This window comes from Rhipicephalus microplus, chromosome 3 (genome assembly GCF_043290135.1).
Source record: "Rhipicephalus microplus isolate Deutch F79 chromosome 3, USDA_Rmic, whole genome shotgun sequence".
NCBI classification, from domain to species: Eukaryota; Metazoa; Arthropoda; class Arachnida; order Ixodida; family Ixodidae; genus Rhipicephalus; species Rhipicephalus microplus.
The window spans coordinates 8,762,112-8,782,952 of NC_134702.1; the positions used below are offsets into that span (position 1 = coordinate 8,762,112).

At 44.9% G+C, this 20,841-nt stretch overlaps 2 protein-coding genes across 3 annotated transcripts in view; one reads left to right on the forward strand and one right to left on the reverse strand.

Moving 5' to 3' along the window:
* Positions 1–20,841, forward strand: part of Rrp6 (exosome component Rrp6) — a 95,776-nt gene that overhangs the window by 8,762 nt on the left and 66,173 nt on the right. The window contains exons 1-3 of one of the 2 annotated variants that reach the window (XM_075888831.1): positions 18,181–18,368; positions 19,504–19,640; positions 20,439–20,550. In XM_075888831.1, the coding sequence (XP_075744946.1) occupies positions 18,279–18,368; positions 19,504–19,640; positions 20,439–20,550 (339 nt within the window). In that variant the 5' untranslated portion in view covers positions 18,181–18,278. Of the gene's footprint in view, positions 1–18,180; positions 18,369–19,503; positions 19,641–20,438; positions 20,551–20,841 lie in introns of those variants that run through there. The other variant, XM_075888832.1, reaches the window with a different exon arrangement.
* TTLL15 (tubulin tyrosine ligase-like 15) lies at positions 10,754–17,976 on the reverse strand. Its single transcript, XM_037433564.2, has 3 exons — positions 16,913–17,976; positions 14,615–14,960; positions 10,754–11,141 (listed from the first exon to the last, which is right to left on the reverse strand). The coding sequence occupies exons 1-3, from the start codon at positions 17,875–17,877 to the stop codon at positions 10,896–10,898; spliced, it is 1,557 nt and encodes a 518-aa protein (XP_037289461.2). The 5' UTR covers positions 17,878–17,976; the 3' UTR covers positions 10,754–10,895.

Consider the following 20,841-nt stretch of genomic DNA (forward strand, 5'->3'; position numbering starts at 1 on the left):
AGATTTAGGTTCACGTTAAGGAACCCCAGGTGGTTGAAACTTCCGGAGCATGCGGTGTATCTTATAATCATATGGTTGTTTTGCGACGTTAAATCGCACCAGTTTAGTATTTAACAAACAGCCCTAGCTGTGAAAATAGCCAGCTCTTACTGTACCATTCATATATTTTGTGGGAGCCAAAAACAATATATACACGCAGAAGAACAGCCCACATATTCAGAGCATGATGAATGTATTTTACTGTACCATATACTGACTTCTAATACAGAACGTCTGAGCGCTATATTGCTGTACGAGTACGTTATACAGGTGCGTTGAGCTTTTAATATGCCAAAATTGTAGCACAATGCGCAGCTCAGTCTCAATTATACAAAACGTCCACTTTTTTCGTAGTTCGAGCATCTTCTTAGCAGTGATAATGAATCTGCGTTTACGCTACAGCATCGTTTACTTAGGTTCTTCTTTAGCGCCCTACAGGTAACACCACATTCGAGTGCGTGCACTCATCACTTTTGAAAGGAGTTCGGTGTCATTCTTAATAACGAAGGCTATTGTTGTGGTGCGATATTTCAAGGCCACCTCAAGGAGGTGAGCCCCTCCAAGACGAGGATGCGCGTTGCCATGGAAAACACTGCTGCGCAAGATTCGGTAAGTGCGTGCAAAGTAGCCGCGCGCAAGCTTTCTCCACGCAAAAAAAAAGTATATATTCTTATAATATACCACCTACGCTCGAATTTCGTAAGAGAAGGTTCGTGTATCGGATGTTAGTGAAGAAACTGCACCGGTTATAGAAAAGAAAAGGGCGCACTCCAAGACGAGCGCTGCAATCGATCATTCTTTCGAACGGGAAGATGTCGGCGCATTTTTTTTTTTTTTTGCTTTCCGGACGCCGCAGCCGCTTTTTTTTCCCCCTCACAATCATAACACTTTGCAGACAAAGCCAGAAAAGGCTGGTGTCGTTTCTCTCCAGATGCAAGCAATCCGCCAGGCTTATTTCGTTGGTCTCGCACACTTCAATTCACCGCAACTTGCTGGCTCCCGAAATAACAACAACTATACCAACTGTGGGGAACACATTCGTGAACCCTGGCGGATGATCGTACATTCTCGAGAGACTGTCCGATTTGGGGGGGGGGGGGGAATCGAGCTCGTACATTGATTAAGTAGTCGTACAGAATATTGTAGCCCATCTTCTCATTCTAGAACGCAAGCATCACTGAATTACATTCTTGGTTGCATTTCCCAATGGAATATTATTTTAGTCTAAATGAGCGTGCACGTTTTAGTGACATCGAGAAAAAGTGCAGGGTATAATTGAAGCTACAAGAAAATGCGAATAAAAGAGACACTGAAAACTCTAAACGAAGCTATAGACTGTTCTTATTCTGACAAGTTCTGCCGAAATTTCGTGAGAACACTTTGCCAGAATAGCAAGCATTGTTTTTCAATGTTCACACACATACATACGTACATACATACATACATACATACATGCATACATACATACATACATACATACATACATACATACATACATACATACATACATACATACATACATACATACATGCATGCATGCATGCATACATACATACATACATACATACATACACACACATACATACATACATACATACATACTTACATACATACATACATACATGCATGCATGCATGCATACATACATACATACATACACACACACACATACATACATACATACATACATACATACATACATACATACACACATACATACATACATACATACATACATACATACATACATACATACATACATACATACATACATACATACATACATACATACATACATACATACATACATACATACATACATACATACATACATACATACATACATACATACATACATACATACATACATATTGGTCAGGGCCAAGGCGAACTACGCACATCCGGCTACAGGTGATTGCGCACAGTTGTATGTGGAGATTGTCAGGCGCTATTGACATTGATAGCGTATCTTGTGGGCGTATAAGACTCGCCCATGCATAGAACCCCACAACCAGGCCTGTGCAGCATCGTGATACAAGAGCATTTCAATATCATCTAAGAGATAATTTTGTGTGTGTTTTTTTCTATTGAGATGCATTTAAAAATGTATTTGTTTCGCAGTAGTTATAGACCTTTGAGGTGTATCGATTATTTCGCGTTACTGTGCAGGACATGAATTTCGTTCGCTACTTTCTTTTGTAGGCACGATGGCGTGCTCACACAGAGAAAGGAAGACATTTTCTTGCTAAGCCGAGCAAATACATGTCGGTGACTTTGGAATGGCGGCGAAGGATTCTTCGCATGCACAAAATTACCCATGTATTGAAGCACCCAACACCGTTCACACAAAACTGTGCAAGCAGAATTGTTCCTCTGCTGATGAAAGTCTGTGTATCTCAAAGTGAGTGCCACACTCCAAACTTTTCTATTTCGGGCAGCGAGCCATTTTGCGAGCTTTTTTGTTGTTGTTGTTGTTGTTGTTGAAGCTTAACAGATGCTCCCATGACAGCCTATTTGAGAAGCTTTTTTACTTATTATTACTTAGAAAACGGTTGTCGCTTAAGTGTAATTACCATAACAACGTTCTCACCAAAACAAAGTTTGTGTCTGCAATAAATGTACCACTTTTTATTAATGCACTGGTGCTCGTTAGTGATGAACAAACTTGGGAGTTTCAATGCGCTGGAACGATAATCCTCTTGTTATCTTCCACCTACTGAATGTCTTGCGGAGCATCAGCATCCCCGAAACAAAAACGTATTGCAGTATTTGTACTCTTGTATCTGTATTCTTGTGTCTATTTTCCGGGATGCCTTTTTTTTTTTGAAAAAGTGCTTCGCAAACATCCCATTGCATCAAAGACAAACGAGTCTCAGTATCTGTGTTTTAGGCGTCCAGCAAATGTATTTTGGTATCTGAATTCCAGAATACTTTTCGAGGTATCACTACCTGATTTTGTTCGTGAAAACCCACAAATTTGTACGTAACCACGCGAAAAAAAAAAAGAAAACGTGTTGCCGTGAAGCTATTTTCTTTGCATAATCATGAAGCTCAGCCGTGAAGGCAACTTGTGAACTGAAATTCGCAGTGCAAATACTCAAATTTCAGAAAAAGTTTTATGTCACGTTATCCAATGTATCGAGCAATTTATCGTACTTTTGTGAGTTTGGTATAAGCAAGCTCGACCACACACACACACACACACACACACACACACACACACACACACACACACACACACACACACACACACACACACACACACACACACACACACACACACACACACACACACACACACACGCACGCACGCACGAACGCACGCACACACACACACACACACATGTACACATACACACACAATCACAAACACGTACACACACAAACACTTAAACACAAACACACACACGTACACACACATACAAACACACGCACACACACATGTACACACACACAAACACACACACGTACACACACACTTACACACACACAAACACACACACGTGTACACACACAAACACACACACGCACACAAACACACATACACATAAACACACACGCAAACACACACGCAAACACACACACGTACACACAAAAACACACACACAAACACACATACTCATAAACACACACAATCACACACACATAAACACACACACAAACACATATACACATAAACACACACAATACACACACAAACACACACACACAAACACACACACGTAAACACACGTGCACACACGCACGCACACAAAAACGCACGCACGCGCCCGCGCCACAACCCGAACGCTCTTCCGCGTTTTGGTTTCAACGGCGAAATTGTTTATTTGCCGTTACTTCGCTAAAATTACCAGTGGCCGCTTTTTGGCAATTTTAAAGCAAAAATAGCCTCCACGCAGGAAGTGCTATATTTCTCTCATTTGACTCGACTACCTGTCGCTATAAATTAACTTTATTTCCTTGATTACTGCCGTGATTGATGCCTCGACCCAGCTTAAGACGATTGGCGCTGCAGGGAAATTTATCGTAAAAGGCAGCGAGCAAATGTTCTTTATTTTTTTTTCAGGATTTCCGTACACATCTCACGAATCACCCGAAACAACGTTTCCACAGCTGGCATAGGCCTGAATAATACTGCAGTAAGTGCTAATAAATAAATAAATAAATAAATAAATAAATAAATAAATAAATAAATACTACAAACGAAAACGAGTGGTGAAAATTTTAGTATTTCCACGCAGCAAAGAATTTTCTCCCTGCCACATCCACAGGTATAGCTTTCGTGTATATGACAAAGGAATAAAAATATGGCGAAACCATACAGCTAGATCCAGGCGCGTAGCCAAAAAGTTTTTACGGGGAGAGGGGGGCACCATCTTGATTTAGGGACCCTCTTTGCGAAAGAAAATTGGGGGGGGGGGGGGGCACGTGCCCGGTGTGCCACCCTTTGGCTATAGCCAACTAAGGGCTAATATTAAGATGAGTGCGAGTATTGTAGACAAAGCAAGATGGTCAAGAATGTAAGCACGGCGAACGGTGTATACCCTCGAATGATTTTGAACTACAGCAACTGTCTCGAACAAGTACCGCTTTCCGTTTAAGCAAACATAGGTGTGGCTCTGCCGTCACAACATCGCTCACCCCAATGACGAACGGAAGCAAGGGGAAGCCTCAGCAAAGTTGTTCAAAGTTAGGCGAAGGTAGGGTCAAACATAAACAATGCTCTTCCTGTCCCTCGCCTCACTTATTGCTTCACCCTTACCCTTTTCGTTTCCCTCATCCTTTCCCTGATTATCTGCTACTCGTTCACTTGTTCGCTCCCCCTGATTGGCTGTGTGTATCGAACATCGCTGCGCACATAGAGTTTCCTATAAATACAGAAGAGAGAACTCTGGTGTTATAGTGTCTAAGGGAGCCACAACGCACGGTGCTTCAGCGAGCATGGAACTGATGGGTAGTACACGGATTTGTCTAACTTTTGTACTTTTGGGTACGTTTGTCTTCGCGTAGCTTGAAGTTGCTTTGCCATGAAACAACAATCAGCAAATATTCAGCAGTTACACTTCGCTATACTTTAACTTTTTAGGCTTACAATTTCCAAACGGCTCACGAAGTCTATAACCATCCGTTCTTTCATTCGAAAAAAAAAAAAAACCGAGAAACAGCAATAAACGAAGCTACAAGTGCGATTAGAGGCCCGCAAGTACAAAAACTAGGCAAATCCATGTACTGTCCATCATTCCCACACTATGAGAAAAAAACCAGCTAAGAGGGGAAGTAACGTCTACTTTAGTCCGCAAATCGTGTCGTTAGTCCCCCAGAAGACCAAGTGTGGTGAAGTACGTGTCATGTGCGAATTCGGAGGACTAACGAGAAGATGAACGGCTCACATAGTCCCTCAGGTTGGGGTTGAAGGCACTGAAAGACCCTTTTTCTGTAGATTTCGTTGAATGCACGGGTCAGCAGCTTTTTAAAGGTATGGCTTTCGGTCAGGTGCGCCATATCGTTGCGAAACTCGCCTTTCTACTTTGTCGGGTTGGTGGAATGGTGGTTGCGGGGGACTCAGGGGTGAAGAATGTGGCAAATGCAGATTCGGGGGCTCCTCGAACTGATGACAAGGCTTATCAGCCCAGTTAGAGATACGGTGAAGAAAATAACGCGAGAAAAAAATAATTATTCGGACGTTAATACTGCGCCATTCATTGTAAGGATTTGAAACCTAGTGCAACAAACTTAACAATATTTACCATCGGTGACAATCGTGCAAGTCTGACGGACATTTGAGAGCGTACAATGGGTATCCATCTGCGCCGGACTTCTTCAGAATCGCTCGTGTCGCTGCAGTCAAGAGTGCGGCTCGTGTTCGTCCCTCGTCGTGATCTTTCTTGCTCTGTGGTGAGCGAGAGCCGATTCACAGGCTATCAACGTAGCTGTGAAGAACCCACTTCCTTACATGTGCTGCGATTGTGGACACACATGCATCTGTGGAACGGCTGTTCAATGCACTGAACACTGCAACACTCCTGCGAAGAAACAAACACCCCAGCTTGCATGCAAGATTCCTTCGCGGATTCTTTTGTGCAAAGCTTTAGGAATGGGCGCCGTTACCTAGAAGCGTGATCACCAATTTTTGGATTAGCTGGCTTAGGAAGCCACGTACCTCGTCAATTTTTTAAAGGCAAGTTTTTTTTTTTGATTTTCATCGCCTTGGCACATTGCATTAGAAATAATATGAAAGCTAAAAAAGCACTGTGCGCGGCATGTTTTGGCATGTTTTATGAGCATGTGACTGCGTAAATATTGGGGCTTAGGCGATCAAGTCATTGTCTTCCGAGCCATTTTATTTTATAACTACATATTCTAGTGTTTCTTCGAGGGAAAGAGGCGGGCAGCAGCCGACGGCCAACACCGCTGGTCTGCATTACACCCTGTTTGGAGAAAATAAAGGTTTCTAGCTTTGAATTGTTGTATGCAATTTTTTGTTCTTATACACATAATCGGGAAAATAGTACTGAGCAAAGCGCAGCTTAATTAAGCTATCATGTCAGTCGGGTGAAAATGGCCAGGTGAATGAATATTGAATTATTCATTAGTCATTTTAAAAATTGTTCAAATCGATTAACAGTTTATCCCGAAGGAGTAGCACTCCCTCTCCTAGGGATGATTTTTCGGAATCAACAGTTAGTCCTTACGAGAGTAACATTTGCTCTGTGGGAGAACATTTCCAAAAATCAGCTGTTAGTCCTTACAGGAGCAACCATTTGTCCTCTCAGGAGCAACCTTTAGTCCTCTTGCAGGTAATCCTTCAAGGACTAACTGTTTATCCTCTTGCAGTTAGTCCCCAAAAGGACGAATAGTTGTAGCAAATCAGTTGATCCCGAAAAGGACTAACCTCCCTACCCCTTTTAGTCCTTTTTTTTTCTTATAGAGTGCATGGTCGCTGAACGATGGCAGCACCAGAGTCCCCTCTACTTAGTTTTAAAAAACTCCATGGCTGTGCACACACCAAGCTCGACTTCAACAGCTCCGCCATAAATTTAAATAAATGAATGAAGAACGAGGCAGATTCCCAGTGCGCGGCAACTTGGCCGAGTTCCTGGTTCGGGCTGTAGAAGAAAGTTAACACCCGAGGATGTGTCTATCGAGGATCAATTGAGGCGCAAAGCGAGGCTACTCGCTTTTAACAACAACAGCAAAAAAACAGCCAGAATTATCGTTGCACTAGAGCATGGAAATGCACCGGTAAATGGCGCTGCAGCATAGATAGGTCGACGTCTGGCTTTGTGCGAGCCCACGCTGCACGTCTTTAACGGTGCCCGAGGTCTTCCGTTTCGATGGGCGCGCTACTCGCGCAGCCGCTGCGTCACCACTGCACGCGTGTCTAACTGTCGCGTTTTTCTGCTGCTGTGCCGGTACTATACACTCCATGAAATGTGCACGACGAACGAGCAGCGCCGGCGAGCGCGCGGAGGTCGCGGGCGACAAGGGCGCACCCCGTTTCTTCCTCAAGGGCATTTGGGCTTAGCGATGAATCCCGGCAGTCGCGCGACCTCTGACGCGAATTACCGCTTCTATTCAAACGACGCGCCGGGAACTGTGAAATACGCGGACTCAGGTCGCGGAGCACGTCACTAAAGGCAATGCGAAAAACACGAGTTTCCGATGCGCGAAATTAAACAAAGTTCAGGGCCGCACATAAATAAGCTGCACGACGGGCGTAGCCAGAAAGTTTTTCCCAAGGTTGGGGAGATTCGACTTCTTTAGTAAGAATGTTAGCACGCGCGTATGTGCAAACGTACGAACTATATATATATATATATATATAGTTTGAGGAATGAACTTCTTAAACTTCTTATACCACCCCCTGCAGGCCGTGCCACTGACAAACTGATTGTCGTTTTAAAGGAGTACTGAGAGTACTGACAACAATTTTTTTTAATGTGTAACACTATAGGAAACCGCCTTGTCGTCCATTCATAGATTCATGTGACGTGGTCACGCTCAAAATCAAGTGGTCGGTACAGGTCTAAAAGAAGGCCCTCAATGCTAAAAGCCGGATAAACAAAAACGAATCAAGTCTGAAATAATATAATTAATAGAAATAACCCAGAATGTGTTGCAATATTTAACCTAAAATCCCCAAATGTCCTTTAAAAACACGCGATTGACTCTTGCGCCGTGCAAGAGAGGGCACCACCACCTCAAAGAGCGAATGATGTCCCCTCCCCCTGCCCTTCACCGGCGGCATCTGCATATAGAAACAACTTGACGGCATGTATCTGAACAGCCGTAACAACCAGCAAGTCGATAAAGCACTTCGAAAAGTAGCTCGCATGTCGAGGTTTGCGTATCTTCCAGGTTCCACTCGTGCCGGGGAAGCCTTGTGTGCTTCCCTGAAACATTGAGGCCATTGACAGTTTTGGAAACGGAGCAGTGGAAACTCTACGAACTGCAATCGCTGGGTGCCCTTGCTACGCACCTCCGCAGCTTTTTTTGCAGTCGTGAAGCCGCATTTCTTTTTGTTTGTTTTATTTCTTTTTGTTTGTTTTTTGTACTTTTTACATTAGGCAGTCAGTGGCTTTGTTTCGAAATGGTACCGAAATTAAATTGACAATGCTGTACATATACTATAATTATTGCTAGCGTCATTCGTTATGGCCAATTCTGGCCCCTTCAAAGACGGCCACCTAATATTATAAGAAAAATTCACGCATCTCCACGAAGTGTATCATGACGAGTGGGCGAAGCATTGGGGAGTTAAATCATCCACCCACTCGCGCATGTAGAAGAGTGAGAACGAGTGTTTCATAACTAGTACATTGTGTTTTGCCGTCACTGCTTTGCGGCGCGTGAAGTGCAGAGCTAATGGTTATTCGATAAGGTCTAGCCTGATGTCGGCAACGAAGAGGTCTGTGCACATTTTAAATATATATTTTGGTATTTGTAGAGGGGTGAGTCATCTACTTCAACCACGCGTGAATGTTTCGTTTCTCGACTAAGCCAAACTTGTACGAGGTCTTGCTTATCAGATCTCATTTTATGTGACTACGTTGTTCGCTATGTTTTCCAGGAAGGCATAACACCGTTTTCTGAACGTCTATCGGGACGTTGACCACTAGACCTTTGATTCCGTATACTGCCAGTTGCCGTGCGTTAAACGCCTCATGCTAATGAACGGGAGCCACAGAGCGATTAATCGCTGCTTACCGAGCTCTCGCCTCCCGGAGGTAGCTTGCTGCCTGCGCATTTACTACCACATCCCAGAAGGAATTATGGCAGCGCGCACTGAGTCTCCGTTCAAAAAGTGCCGGAGTGACTTTGAAGGAAAAGGGAAGAAATAATCGGAGCCCTTTCCCTTCAAAGTCACTTCGGCCCTTTTTGAACGGAGAATCCCTGCACACCGTCAAAAACCGGCGCACAGGGAGTCTCCGGCATATATAGTATTCAGCCGAAATCACGGTTCCAATATAAGCTATGACTATGGTGTCGCGGTTACCAAACCATATGCTCGCATTAGCGGTGCTTGGATGCCGGCTCACTCTAAAATGATTGCTGCATTTTTATCCTTGAGAATTCGACGTTGCTTTTACTTATCTGTATATATACGTTAGCTACCTGTCAGTAGCCACGGTCAAAATCTATCAGAACAAGAAAATGTAGTGCGAGGCCTGAAAACGGAACATACAGCCACTCGTGCTTTATTTTTCGCCTCGTACGTGTCTCTAAAAACACCAAGTACCACGAGAGGTATAGCAATGCTAACCATACCGCATTCGCTGTGCGCCTACACATTCCGGGCTTTTCAAAAGGACGGCCTCTGCGCACAATTACCCTGAAACGAAGGCCGCTGCTGACATATTGCATTGTGAGTTTATCTCGTACTGTGTATCTCGCCATAGTTATAACAGTGTTTCTATCACTCTGTAGGCGTTATGCAATACGCTGTGAGGATGACTCGGCGCGGCATCAGTCGGTCAGCATTGTACTGTGGCGCCAAGATATCTAACCCTGATCTGGCATGAAACCACGAAACCGTGTTTATGAGTTATAACAGTATGACAGCTTTCCACACGAGAACTGCGACATATTCGGGCTAGAAAACTAGCTCAACCTGTTAGACATAAATGAAGTTCTATCCATAAACAGCTGTAGTCCTTGCAGTTGCTGTCGTGTTTCCTTCCGTAGTGCAAGCGTTTAGCAACATCCTTTCGGTCTGAAAGGTCTCTAAATAAAAAAAGAATTTTTTTCTCGTGTTTGTAAATTACCCTCGCACAATTCCGAAATCGCCACGTTTGCCGCAAAAACAAGAAAAAAGCGCGCAAAATGCTGGTGATAACGCTGCGTTGGTATTCTTATACCAAACGTCGTAAAGTCATAAATTTTGATGGCATGTAGCAGTTTGTTTACCTAGTTTCTAATAAGTCAAAATGAGCTATCCGTCTTCCGACCTAGTTTACGGAAATTTAGTCGAGCCAATGTCAGCAACACACGAAAAATTAAATATGCTTTGAAATCTATGAGGTCACTAGGGGTAATTTCAAGGTGAGATTTGAAAAAAAAAAAAACGAAACTTTCACCTCGGCTTTCCACTCTATAAAAACTGCGATGGCGAAATTAACAATATTAGAGTCCACAGCATACAATTAATTAATCTAAACCAGTTCATTGCTTCCCTTTAGTGTCCATTTAAGAAGCTGGCCTCATTTGTGCGCTTGTATTACTACACCAGCCGCCTCTGTGACACAACCATGGCAGGACATATTCGTTTACGTTGTGGTGACCCTGGTAATAAGCTTCACGCCGCCGCATGTAGATCACGAGGTCAAGAACGCCCTGGCGACTAAGCAGTCATTTCTTCAGCGGCACCATTCCGAGTCCTGCATGCATTTCGCGGCGTACCACTGCGCCATGATTCGGTCCGCTTCGGTCATGTTGGCCTCCGGTTCAACGCCGGCATCGGGACGAGGCACGAGCCTCGCGAACTGCTTCCTGTGTAGGTGCTCCCAGAGAGCGGCCCTGAACGCCTGCTTGTGGGCCGTCGACAGGCAGCTGGCAGCGCAGAGCGACGCGGGCTGCTCGCACCTTCGATCCACCGGCTGCACCTGCGGCACACGCAACACGCACGCGTTGTGACGCGGGAAAGAGATAGCTCTCTGTAAAGCATAAGTCATCATTCACACTACTGCCGAACGCTCCGTCGCGCCACCGCCAGGTCAAGAAAACGCACCGCAGACGGGACGGACCAGTGTGTACTACAAGGAGGCGACAGTGGCAATAACGTCCACAGTTAGCACGCTTTTGTGCAGTGTGGACTGATTGATACCGTGGTCGCCTAAACCTATAGACAAATGAAATGAGCATTTCAGATTAATCGAATTCAACAACTCTTTGTCTGCGTAATGCTTGAGCCTTTAGCAGTACACTAGTACACCACGAACACGTTGATGTTTTTGTAACGCACCAAGTTCAGGGCAAGGATTTTCGTCAGGTCGGTTGCCATGACAACCACATATTAGATTTCGCGATGCCGAACGGCCTTATATTGCTGTTGTGACTTTGCAAGCGGGCAAAGCGACGACCACAGGAAGCTCCGGCGACGAGGAAAAAATATGTGGTTATAAAACACGTGCAGGTGAAGCACTTAGTGAAGATGGGTCCTTTTTGTAGGGGCGAGGCTCCGTCATCGCGTTGGCGACGGAAACATAGTTCTCCACTCTACGCCGTCGTCCCGTTTTCGAGGAGATAAAGATATTATCTCACTTGGCGAAAAGTTGTGCCGTGACGGTGACGCGACGGAGCGTTTGACTGTTGTGTGAATGAAGCACAAGTGCACATAAAGCATGCGCGAATAGGCGTGCATACGGTAAGGGCGAGTCCGCTTCATACATCTATTCTGTTGAACCTGTTTTATCGTTCTTTAATGTACTATCGGCACCAAATGAAACGCCTACTCCGGCAAGCATTAGCAATGGTACTGTGGCCACTGTCCCGTCGATCGTTATCACTGCCGCAATGACGAAGTGGTGCGCGCCTGTCAATAATAATGCATGGATGGTGCGCACTATATCCATTCCTAATGTTACCGCTGTTCGCGTTTCGACACCAATGGTACGGAGTTAAGGCGACACTGGTAGCCGAGGGCCCTCGATGTCACGTTCAAAGAATTGTCTACTTCCCACCTTCACTGCAGGAAAGCGACATCTATTCGTCAGCGCGCGTCGTGACCCTAAGCACTTTCTTTTCCTTCGAATGCACGGCTTATTTCTATAGTGTGATCGCGAACGAGCGCGATGGCATGTCGCGACATCCCGTGGCGGCTACGACAACTATGCAGTTCACGATGTTCGAATCAGCCGATGGCCGAAGGCGTTGCCTCATTTGTGAAGAGGACAACAAGCGAAATCTAGCCAAGCTTTAGAATTCGTAGAGAATTCCAGGCTGCGTGCTGCACCATAATGTTCGGCTCCCGTTTTTTCAGGAACCTCGACTACCAGTCACCATCGTTTTCTGACCGTGGTGAACAAGTCGGGCTCTGCGCCTTTAATCGAGTTTTCCCTTTTCCTGAAGCGCGGGAAAGTATGACAAACACAAGAGCAACGAAGCGGGAGATATGCAGTATTTTAGTAGCATGCTTAATAACCAGACTCTGGGGGGGTGTCACTCCTTCTATTCCTGGGTCCGTATTTATGAGTGCTCCAGGCTGTCAGATATTTCACTTGGTACTGTCGCCAAAAGGGGTGCATAGATAGGTAGAGAAGCTTCAACGGATTGTGAAGAACATTTCCGCATGTGCCTGTACTGAAACAGACGAAAGACCGGGAACACTGCAGTGTGACATTTCGATCTGATAGTCGTCGTGGCATGTTTTATCGACCAGGAAAACGAATGAGCAGTTAGGCTGACTGGGATAGATAGCGATCCTTATCGAACGCGAACAGCGCGAGAGACGATTCATACGGGAACGAAAATGAGGCGGAACAAAAGAAACGATGAAACGCTTGCCTAACCTCGCACAACCTTTCTTAAGGTTGTGCGAGACCTTATGGATGTATGGCACAACTTGTGGCCTAATCCTTAAGGGCTGGGTAGCAGTCATCGCTTCCCGTGGAACGGTGAGCATCTTTGCTGGTATTATCGTCCTCGTGCTGAGAAGCAGCTGTTGCCGTACGATTCTGCCCACTCAAAGATTGTGAAGAGGGGCGTTGCGTCTCTTTGCTTAGAATCAGCGCTAAAAAGGTCGTGCCCACACAGCATGAAACTTAGTTTCCTTAATCAGGTGAGCCGACTAGAGGCTGCTGGGTTCCCTCGATCGGTCATTACGGCCGTTGCTGAATCACTTCTGCAGAAGTTTAAACGTGGAGCACGGGAAGCGATGACTGCTACCCAGCCCTTAAGGATTGATTGATGTGTGGGGTTTAACGTCCCAAAACCACCATATGATTATGAGAGACGCCGTAGTGGAGGGCTCCGGAAATTTAGACCACCTGGGGTTCTTTAACGTGCGCCCAGCCCTTAAGGATTAGGCCACAAGTTGTGCCATACATCCATAAGGTCTCGCACAACCTTAAGAAAGTCGCGGCCAGGCACGGCGTACCGATGGTATTTTCCGCACCAGAAAAAATTGGAAGACTGTGCCAACGTGTGTGCGATAGAAGGAAGCGCGGCTGTCAGAAGAAACATGAGAGGGCCTTTGTTAAGTGTTCCATGGGGGTTGTGTACTCCATACCCTTATCCTGCGGAAAAGTGAACATTGGCCAAACCGAACGGTGTATTAATGACCGATTAAGGGAACACGCCCAAAAATTAACGAAAAGAGATGACACGTATGTGCACCTGGTTGCGCATGTCATCTCGTGTGGTTGTGACGCACGATTTTCTGAGACGAAGATTCTGGGCAGAAGCGCAAGTAAAACTGCACGTGAAGTGTTAGAGGCCTTTTTCATTGAAAAAAAATAAAGATCACTGTGTAAGCGTCCCTTCAATTTCGTTGTTACGAAGCGAACTTCAGTTTATCGCTCTAAGGCTATGACATTGATTAACTGTACGTTTTTGATAATGTATGCTGTTGGCCTTCTTTGGTGTGTTGTGCGCACAATGTGTCCTGTATATATTCAAGTCTTCGAGCTATGAATAAATCAGTTGGAAGTGAGCGCTGTGTGTGTGATGCATGGGTGTGTGCGTGTGTGAGTGATCGTGTCAAGTTTTCGCGCTCGAACTAACTTTTCAAAATGCTCTACCAACTAGCCCAACAACAGGTTCTCTTATAGGATGCTATAACAAGCTGCTATGACAAGCAAGATGCTATGACGCAATCGGGTAATGCTTGAAGAAAGAATAAAAAAAATAGAGAAATATCTGGTAACACTACGGTTGACCTGCAAACAAGTTGTCATCATAGGTGTGAGCATGGCGTAAAGGGACCGGGGGGGAGGCTGCGAACAAACGTGTCCACCCCCCCCCCCCCTTAATGGAGAGCTCTGCACACGCCTGTGGAGGTAACACAGCGCAAGTCACTGTTCTACGATAGCATTTCGTCACAAACGTAGGCCCTGTGCGAATTCTGCATTAACTGTACCGGACAGTCAGACGGTAGAACCGACGTGGCCCGGTCCAAGAATCTCCAGTCATCGGCCGAGTTCGACGCGCCGAGTCCCACCAGGCTGAACAGGCTGAACAACAGCTGCTCGTAGAATGGTCCGTTGGCCGGAAAGTGGGCCGAACTCAGGTTGGGCGACATGTTCGCCTCGAGCAGGTGCACGCCCAGTGCGTCGTCCAACACGAAGTCGAAGCGCACCAGCTCGAAGAAGCGGCCCACGCGAGGCCAGCGCAATGCCGATCTCCGCATGGCCTCGGCCTTGCGCGTGTACACCGATGCCACGATCCGCTCCACTTCGGACCACAGGGCACCACTGTCGGCGACCCTGCGGGACAGTCCGAGAGGCAGCATATTCGATACTTAAAACTTAAAAAAAACACACATCTTGGTCGCACAAAGAAGTGACTCATAAACACATCGAACAACGCAGAAGCAGTAAGCTGGATCAGGCCATTTCTCTCAAATCACTGTCACTGTGTGCATTTCAATCGTCTCTTCTCCGGAAGAGCGGCAATTCATTCTGGCGTTCGCCAGAGGTCTGTCCGCAGGATTTTGTCTTTTCCAGTGTTTATATATGACTTTTTTTTTCATCCATATAATTCTGAATGCTGTTAACTGCGCTTTGTGCCAATAAGTGAGCTCTGCTCATTTTATGGCGTAAGCAACGTCAAATGCTTACCAATCTTGGAGCAAACAAAGAAAATGAAACTTTTAATGAAATTGGTAACAAAATAAAAGCACTGCTCTTTACAGATTCAAGTGGTGAATTCTTTTAAACGTTTAGCTGACACTCTTTTAAAGGATTGGTAGTTGGCACTGAAAAACTTTCCTAGAACACACAAATGCATAATGTTGTAGCTACTGCCTTTTCAACGCGCGCACTCAAGCTATAGCTTGAGTGCGCGTGGATTTGCTTTTACGTGGATTTGCTTGCCTACAAGCCAATTATGCATCACGTGCCAGAATAAGCCGTGAAAATTCAGGCCCTTTAGCACAATCAATGATTGAAAATTAAAAATAATTACAGACGGGCTTTGTGATTCACAGACAACTGGTCGCAGTTTGCAGACTTGAAACACAGATTATTCGCGGGCCAGTTGGTACGTAGTCAACATGAAACAGCACGCCTAGTCAAGTTGTTTGACCGGCAGACTTTAATTCTGCTACCTGTAGGTAAGTGTTCATCACAAAAAAAAAAACTGGAACATCGCATATCTTGATTCTATTTACAGGTATTCGCTCTTGTTGCAGACATTCACAAATAAATAAGCCTTTATTGCATAAATCCAATCAATTGCTTTCAATATTCTCTTTCCCGCTACAACAAACGAGTAGAACAGCTTGTCTAACGATAACCGGAAAGTCATTGGTATCCTTTCAAGAACATTTCATCTGATGTGTGCTGCACTAACTGCATCAACATCGTTTGTTGTCCTTTGCCCAAGTGTACCTTTTTTATTTATACGTGCCACTCTCATATGGTCTAATAATTAATTAAATGAATAATTGACGTACCTTATGTACGGATCAACATATTTAACTGCACTGTGCAAGAAGGCGGACCAGTCAGACGTCTGCTGAATCACAATAACTGGATTCTAATGTGGCGCAATGCAGGCGCGTATAATAGTAATTTAGTGTATACGTTTGTATGTGTGCGTCTGTATAAACATATACATGCGAAATTAACTTTTCTTTTTTGGGGGCGGGGGGAGGGAGGGCTGACCCCGATTTCCTCTGGATTTCCTCTGACTACACGAATGATTATATTCGTATCGTGGTTTACATAAATATGTAACCATAAACCACGAAATGAATATAAGAGAGGCCGTAGTGGAAGGCTCCGGAAGTTTTGAGCACCTGGGGTTCTTCAACGTGCACCCAAATCTGAGCACACTGGCCTACACCATTTTCACCTTCATCGAATCGTATCGTGGTTTTGGCACGTAAAACCCCAGACACTGAACTATTTGTTGTCACGTTGCAAGCACACACTGTTTATCGGTTGAATTGTCCTTGTATCAACAGTAGGAAACCACAGTAAAACCGGCTTTTGTCATTAGAAAATTCACCCGGTTATCCCCTTACCGACCTACATCTAACGTTGAATTAAGTAATTTAATAAATCATTGGAACATTCAAGTTAAAAGCAGCGACTAAAGAAGTTACTTTTTTTTCTGCGTGAAAGGCACACAGCAATAACTGGTCGATCGAATTTCCATGCAATAAGAAAAAAAAGATACATTTTGTGTAATAAGAGAGGCAAACATAGCGTACATTTGCGTGCGCAGGTAAACGTCCAGGCTGGTCTTCATGCTTAGCTGATCACCCACGTAGTAGCGGGCCAGCGACGGCATATCCCAGATAGGCGTGTAGTCGTCGCCGACTACGTAGGAGTCCAGGTCGGAGGCGTTGAACTGCAGCACGTCGTACGGACGCGCGCAGAAGCGCAGTAGCACGTCGCCCCTGTACACGTACACACGCAGGGGTTCGAGAGACGTCATGGCTACGTAGACGCCGATGTCGAACTTTTTGCCGTCAATGAGCAGCGGGTTGGCGATCAGCTCTTGCACGAAGGTCTCTTCTTCGTCGGCTGCAGCTGCCACTTCGACGGGATCGACCACGTGTATCCCCCGATGGTCTCGGTTTTTCTGCACCCACATGACATGAGGTCGCTCGTCAATGTTCTGCAAGAACTCGTCCTTCTGGGCCGGAAGTCTGAACGTCAGAGGCAGCTCTCGGATAGACCTGTCCGTGGAGAGACTAGCTTTGTTGGTGATGTAACCCGAACCCGGGAAGTGGTTGACCACCTGGCCGGGCTTCAACTCACGCATGTCACTGGCTAGTTCAGTGAACGGGTAATCGTGCGACCAAAGCACAGACCACCGGTCCGCGCGTTCCCCGAGCCGGTATCCGTACCGGCGGAATGATTCAATGACGTGTCGCAAATGGCTTTGATCTGAACCCTTACTATACACCCATACGATGGGCTTGACTTCATTCGTTGTTTTCGTCGTTGCATTAAGAGATACAAGTAGAATGTTGTTATTTAAGCATAGTTGGCGCACTTCGTAAAGCAAAGCAATCGAAACGACCAGTAACGACACTACGGCAACCGAGTAAGGCACCTGCGAGTTTGCATACACTGTCGCAGATGATTGCAGAGTTCGAGAAGCGGAGGTCGTTGACGCCACGTGCTTCTTTTCACTTCCAACGCGAGGTTCTAAATCTTCCCGATTCATAACCGCGCGCTTGTGCGTAAGGGCTTCCGCGCGACAAGACCGGAGTTTGCGCGGCGAGCCCGTGTGTGGTTGCCGTGGTTGCTGCGTCAACACAAAATTGTCTTGGATTGGATTCGAACTCCTACAATAAAAAATTATAAAGATAATATACATCAATGAATAACAACGACAAAGTGTATAAATGTCAAATATGTTTTAAAAATACACTTGCACTTTATGGATGAATAGAGAATAATAAAAAAAAGACTAGCGTACTTTGTCGTCTAATTTTAGCAGATCTTCACGTGCTGCCCTTTCAGCTTATTGCTCAAGATGGCGGCGTTCATCGTGGAGGCAGGTTCGAGCCTAATATTCTAATATATGTGAAGCTTCGGGCGTCGTTGCTGGCGACGTATATTCAAATGGCTTCAAAAGAAGAAGAACCTTCAGCCGCTTCATCCAGCCAAGCAAAGTTTTTAAACGCGTACGATAACTCCAACAAATACTCCGAGGTGAGGCTTCCCTCGCGGACGAGCATCGGCCGATGTCGCCAAGCGATCACGTTGTTGCTTCTAGCGTCCGCACTGAAAATTTGTTGACGATTCTGTTATCTATTGCCATTAGAGTCCACCGTCAGTTAAAATTCCGACAGTCCAGTGTCTGCTCTGGCGGAAGTAAGCAATATACCTTTATGTTCGCAGTTCGTGTGTTAGAAACTTGACAGTTGCGGCGAATTTTGCTAGAAGCAGTTTAGAAAACGTAGCCGTCTTGCTTCCAGCTCAACCATTTGCTAGGTAGCAATTTTCAATAGATGTGGCGGTTGGTCAGATTCACTTCATGGCCTCCACACATTGCCTGGAGATAATGATTTTATTTTAACACGCTCGAAGAAATAAAAATTAAAAAAATCAGGCGATCGCATGGTATCGTGTGTGAAAAGCTAAACATGTACGTTGTTAGGATGCCAGCATGGGGGAGAGGAGTTTTCTCGGTGATGTGTTTCTTTGTAAGTGAAAGCTCATCATGCGCTCAAGATGTATCGGAAGATAATACGTCCAATTAGATAAGTGGCTCAGCCGTGGCACATTACAACTGCATAAAAAACAGAAATTCTGACTGATATGGTGAAATTAGAGCAGGAAACAGATCATAGGTGGAAATGTTTTAATAATGCATACGTTATCCTAAGTGCTTTCCCCCGCCGCGGTGGTCTAGTGGCTAAGGTACTCGACTGCTGACCCGCAGGTCGCGGGATCGAATCCCGGCTGCGGCGGCTGCATTTCCGAAGGAGGCGGAAATGTTGTAGGCCCGTGTGCTCAGATTTGGGTGCACGTTAAAGAACCCCAGGTGGTCGAAATTTCCGGAGCCCTCCACTACGGCGTCTTTCATAATCATATGGTGGTTTTGGGACGTTAAACCCCACATATCAATCATCAAACCTAAATGCTTTCTTTGTGTGGTCGTGAATCTGGCGCGAGATTGAAGCACCTGGCGAAATTCAAGATGTTTAGTTAGCTATCTTGCAAGCTTTAAAGCAAGCAAGTGCATGGCAGCTCATATTTAAAATGAGGTTTAATAGTTGTTAGCATATTTTATCACGCAACCAGCTGAGTGTCCTGACCATTAATTTATTTAATTTCTTGGCAGAGTCTCCTTCGTTCTGTTGTCCAGGCAACGAAAGCAGCTAATGACCTACCTGGAGCTGGAGAAGATTTTGAGTATTTCAGCAGTTTTGCCAGTTTTCGTCAAGTCATGCTGGCAGAAGGGAAGAGTTTACTCAAGCTGTAAGTGTTATTAGTAGGGCTAGTTGGTAGGTTCATAGAGCATGGAACAAGTATGAAGAAACTTAAAAATGATAGCATGTACACGCACTGCTCTTCCTTTGCTTCCTGCAGTCTTACAATTTTTTTTTTTTTCTCTCATGTTGATTTCAAAAGTTGTAGTTCTTCAAGATTTTCCTTTTTGCTTGTCAACTGTTGTACTACGGTTTATTGCTCTTGTGTCATAAGCTTTTTTAAATTAGGACAAGATTGTTACCAGCAATGAACAAAAAGATGAGTTGTAGTGAAGCATCGTGACAAGTTATCATTAGCTAACTAATATAAATGTTCTTGTAATGTGTTTTGTCTGATATTTAGGACAACACGAGCGCTGTGTTGTCCTCGTGCTCGTGCTGCAGCCCTTATTATCATGAATTCCAACCAACTAGCCCAAATAGCCGTTCTTCTTCGAGGGATGGTAATGTTAATGACCATTGGGGCAGCATACATGATTGTTTTGTAAGCACATTAATGCTACAGATAATTTTTTGCCCAAATTTTGTAATGCAGTGAATGGTAAGTTACATTATTTGCCATCAAGACCAGAAGTTTCGCATTTGGTTGTGCTTAGTTGATTGTGTATCAATATTGATGACCACAGTGTATTCTAAGGGAGCATTAAAAAGGTCCATTGGTTTATCCAAAAGTTTGCACTACCTGTAGGCATTGCGATCATGGTATTGTAATGCCACGCGTCCTTGTGAAATAATTACTTGGACCAGTTTTGCTTGGCATTAATACAATAATGTGCTCGATTTCCAGAATGTCATCTCTAGCCAACCACCAGGTTGGGAAAGGGAAGTTTGAGGGATTGGACTTGGAGGAGAAGTTTGATCTTCTAACCGACATCAATGACACAGTGCTGGAGAGAGTGGTATGTTCTGCTACTGCAGTTCGGGGAAACGCTTGTGATTCTATATTATGGCATTCTAAAGTATGGCATTTTGTGGTATTTTGGCTTGCATTGTTTTCATTCACATACTTTGCATAAGTTACTTCAGTTTGTTGAAGACAGTGCACATATAAAAGTGAAGTGATGTGAGATATTAAAAACATAATAACCATGTTCACATATGATTAAGTACAGGCTGTTCTTTATCACACGCTTAAACCTTGCCTGAAAAAATCCAAGTCCACTGAGTTGGGCAGTACTTCATCCAAAGCC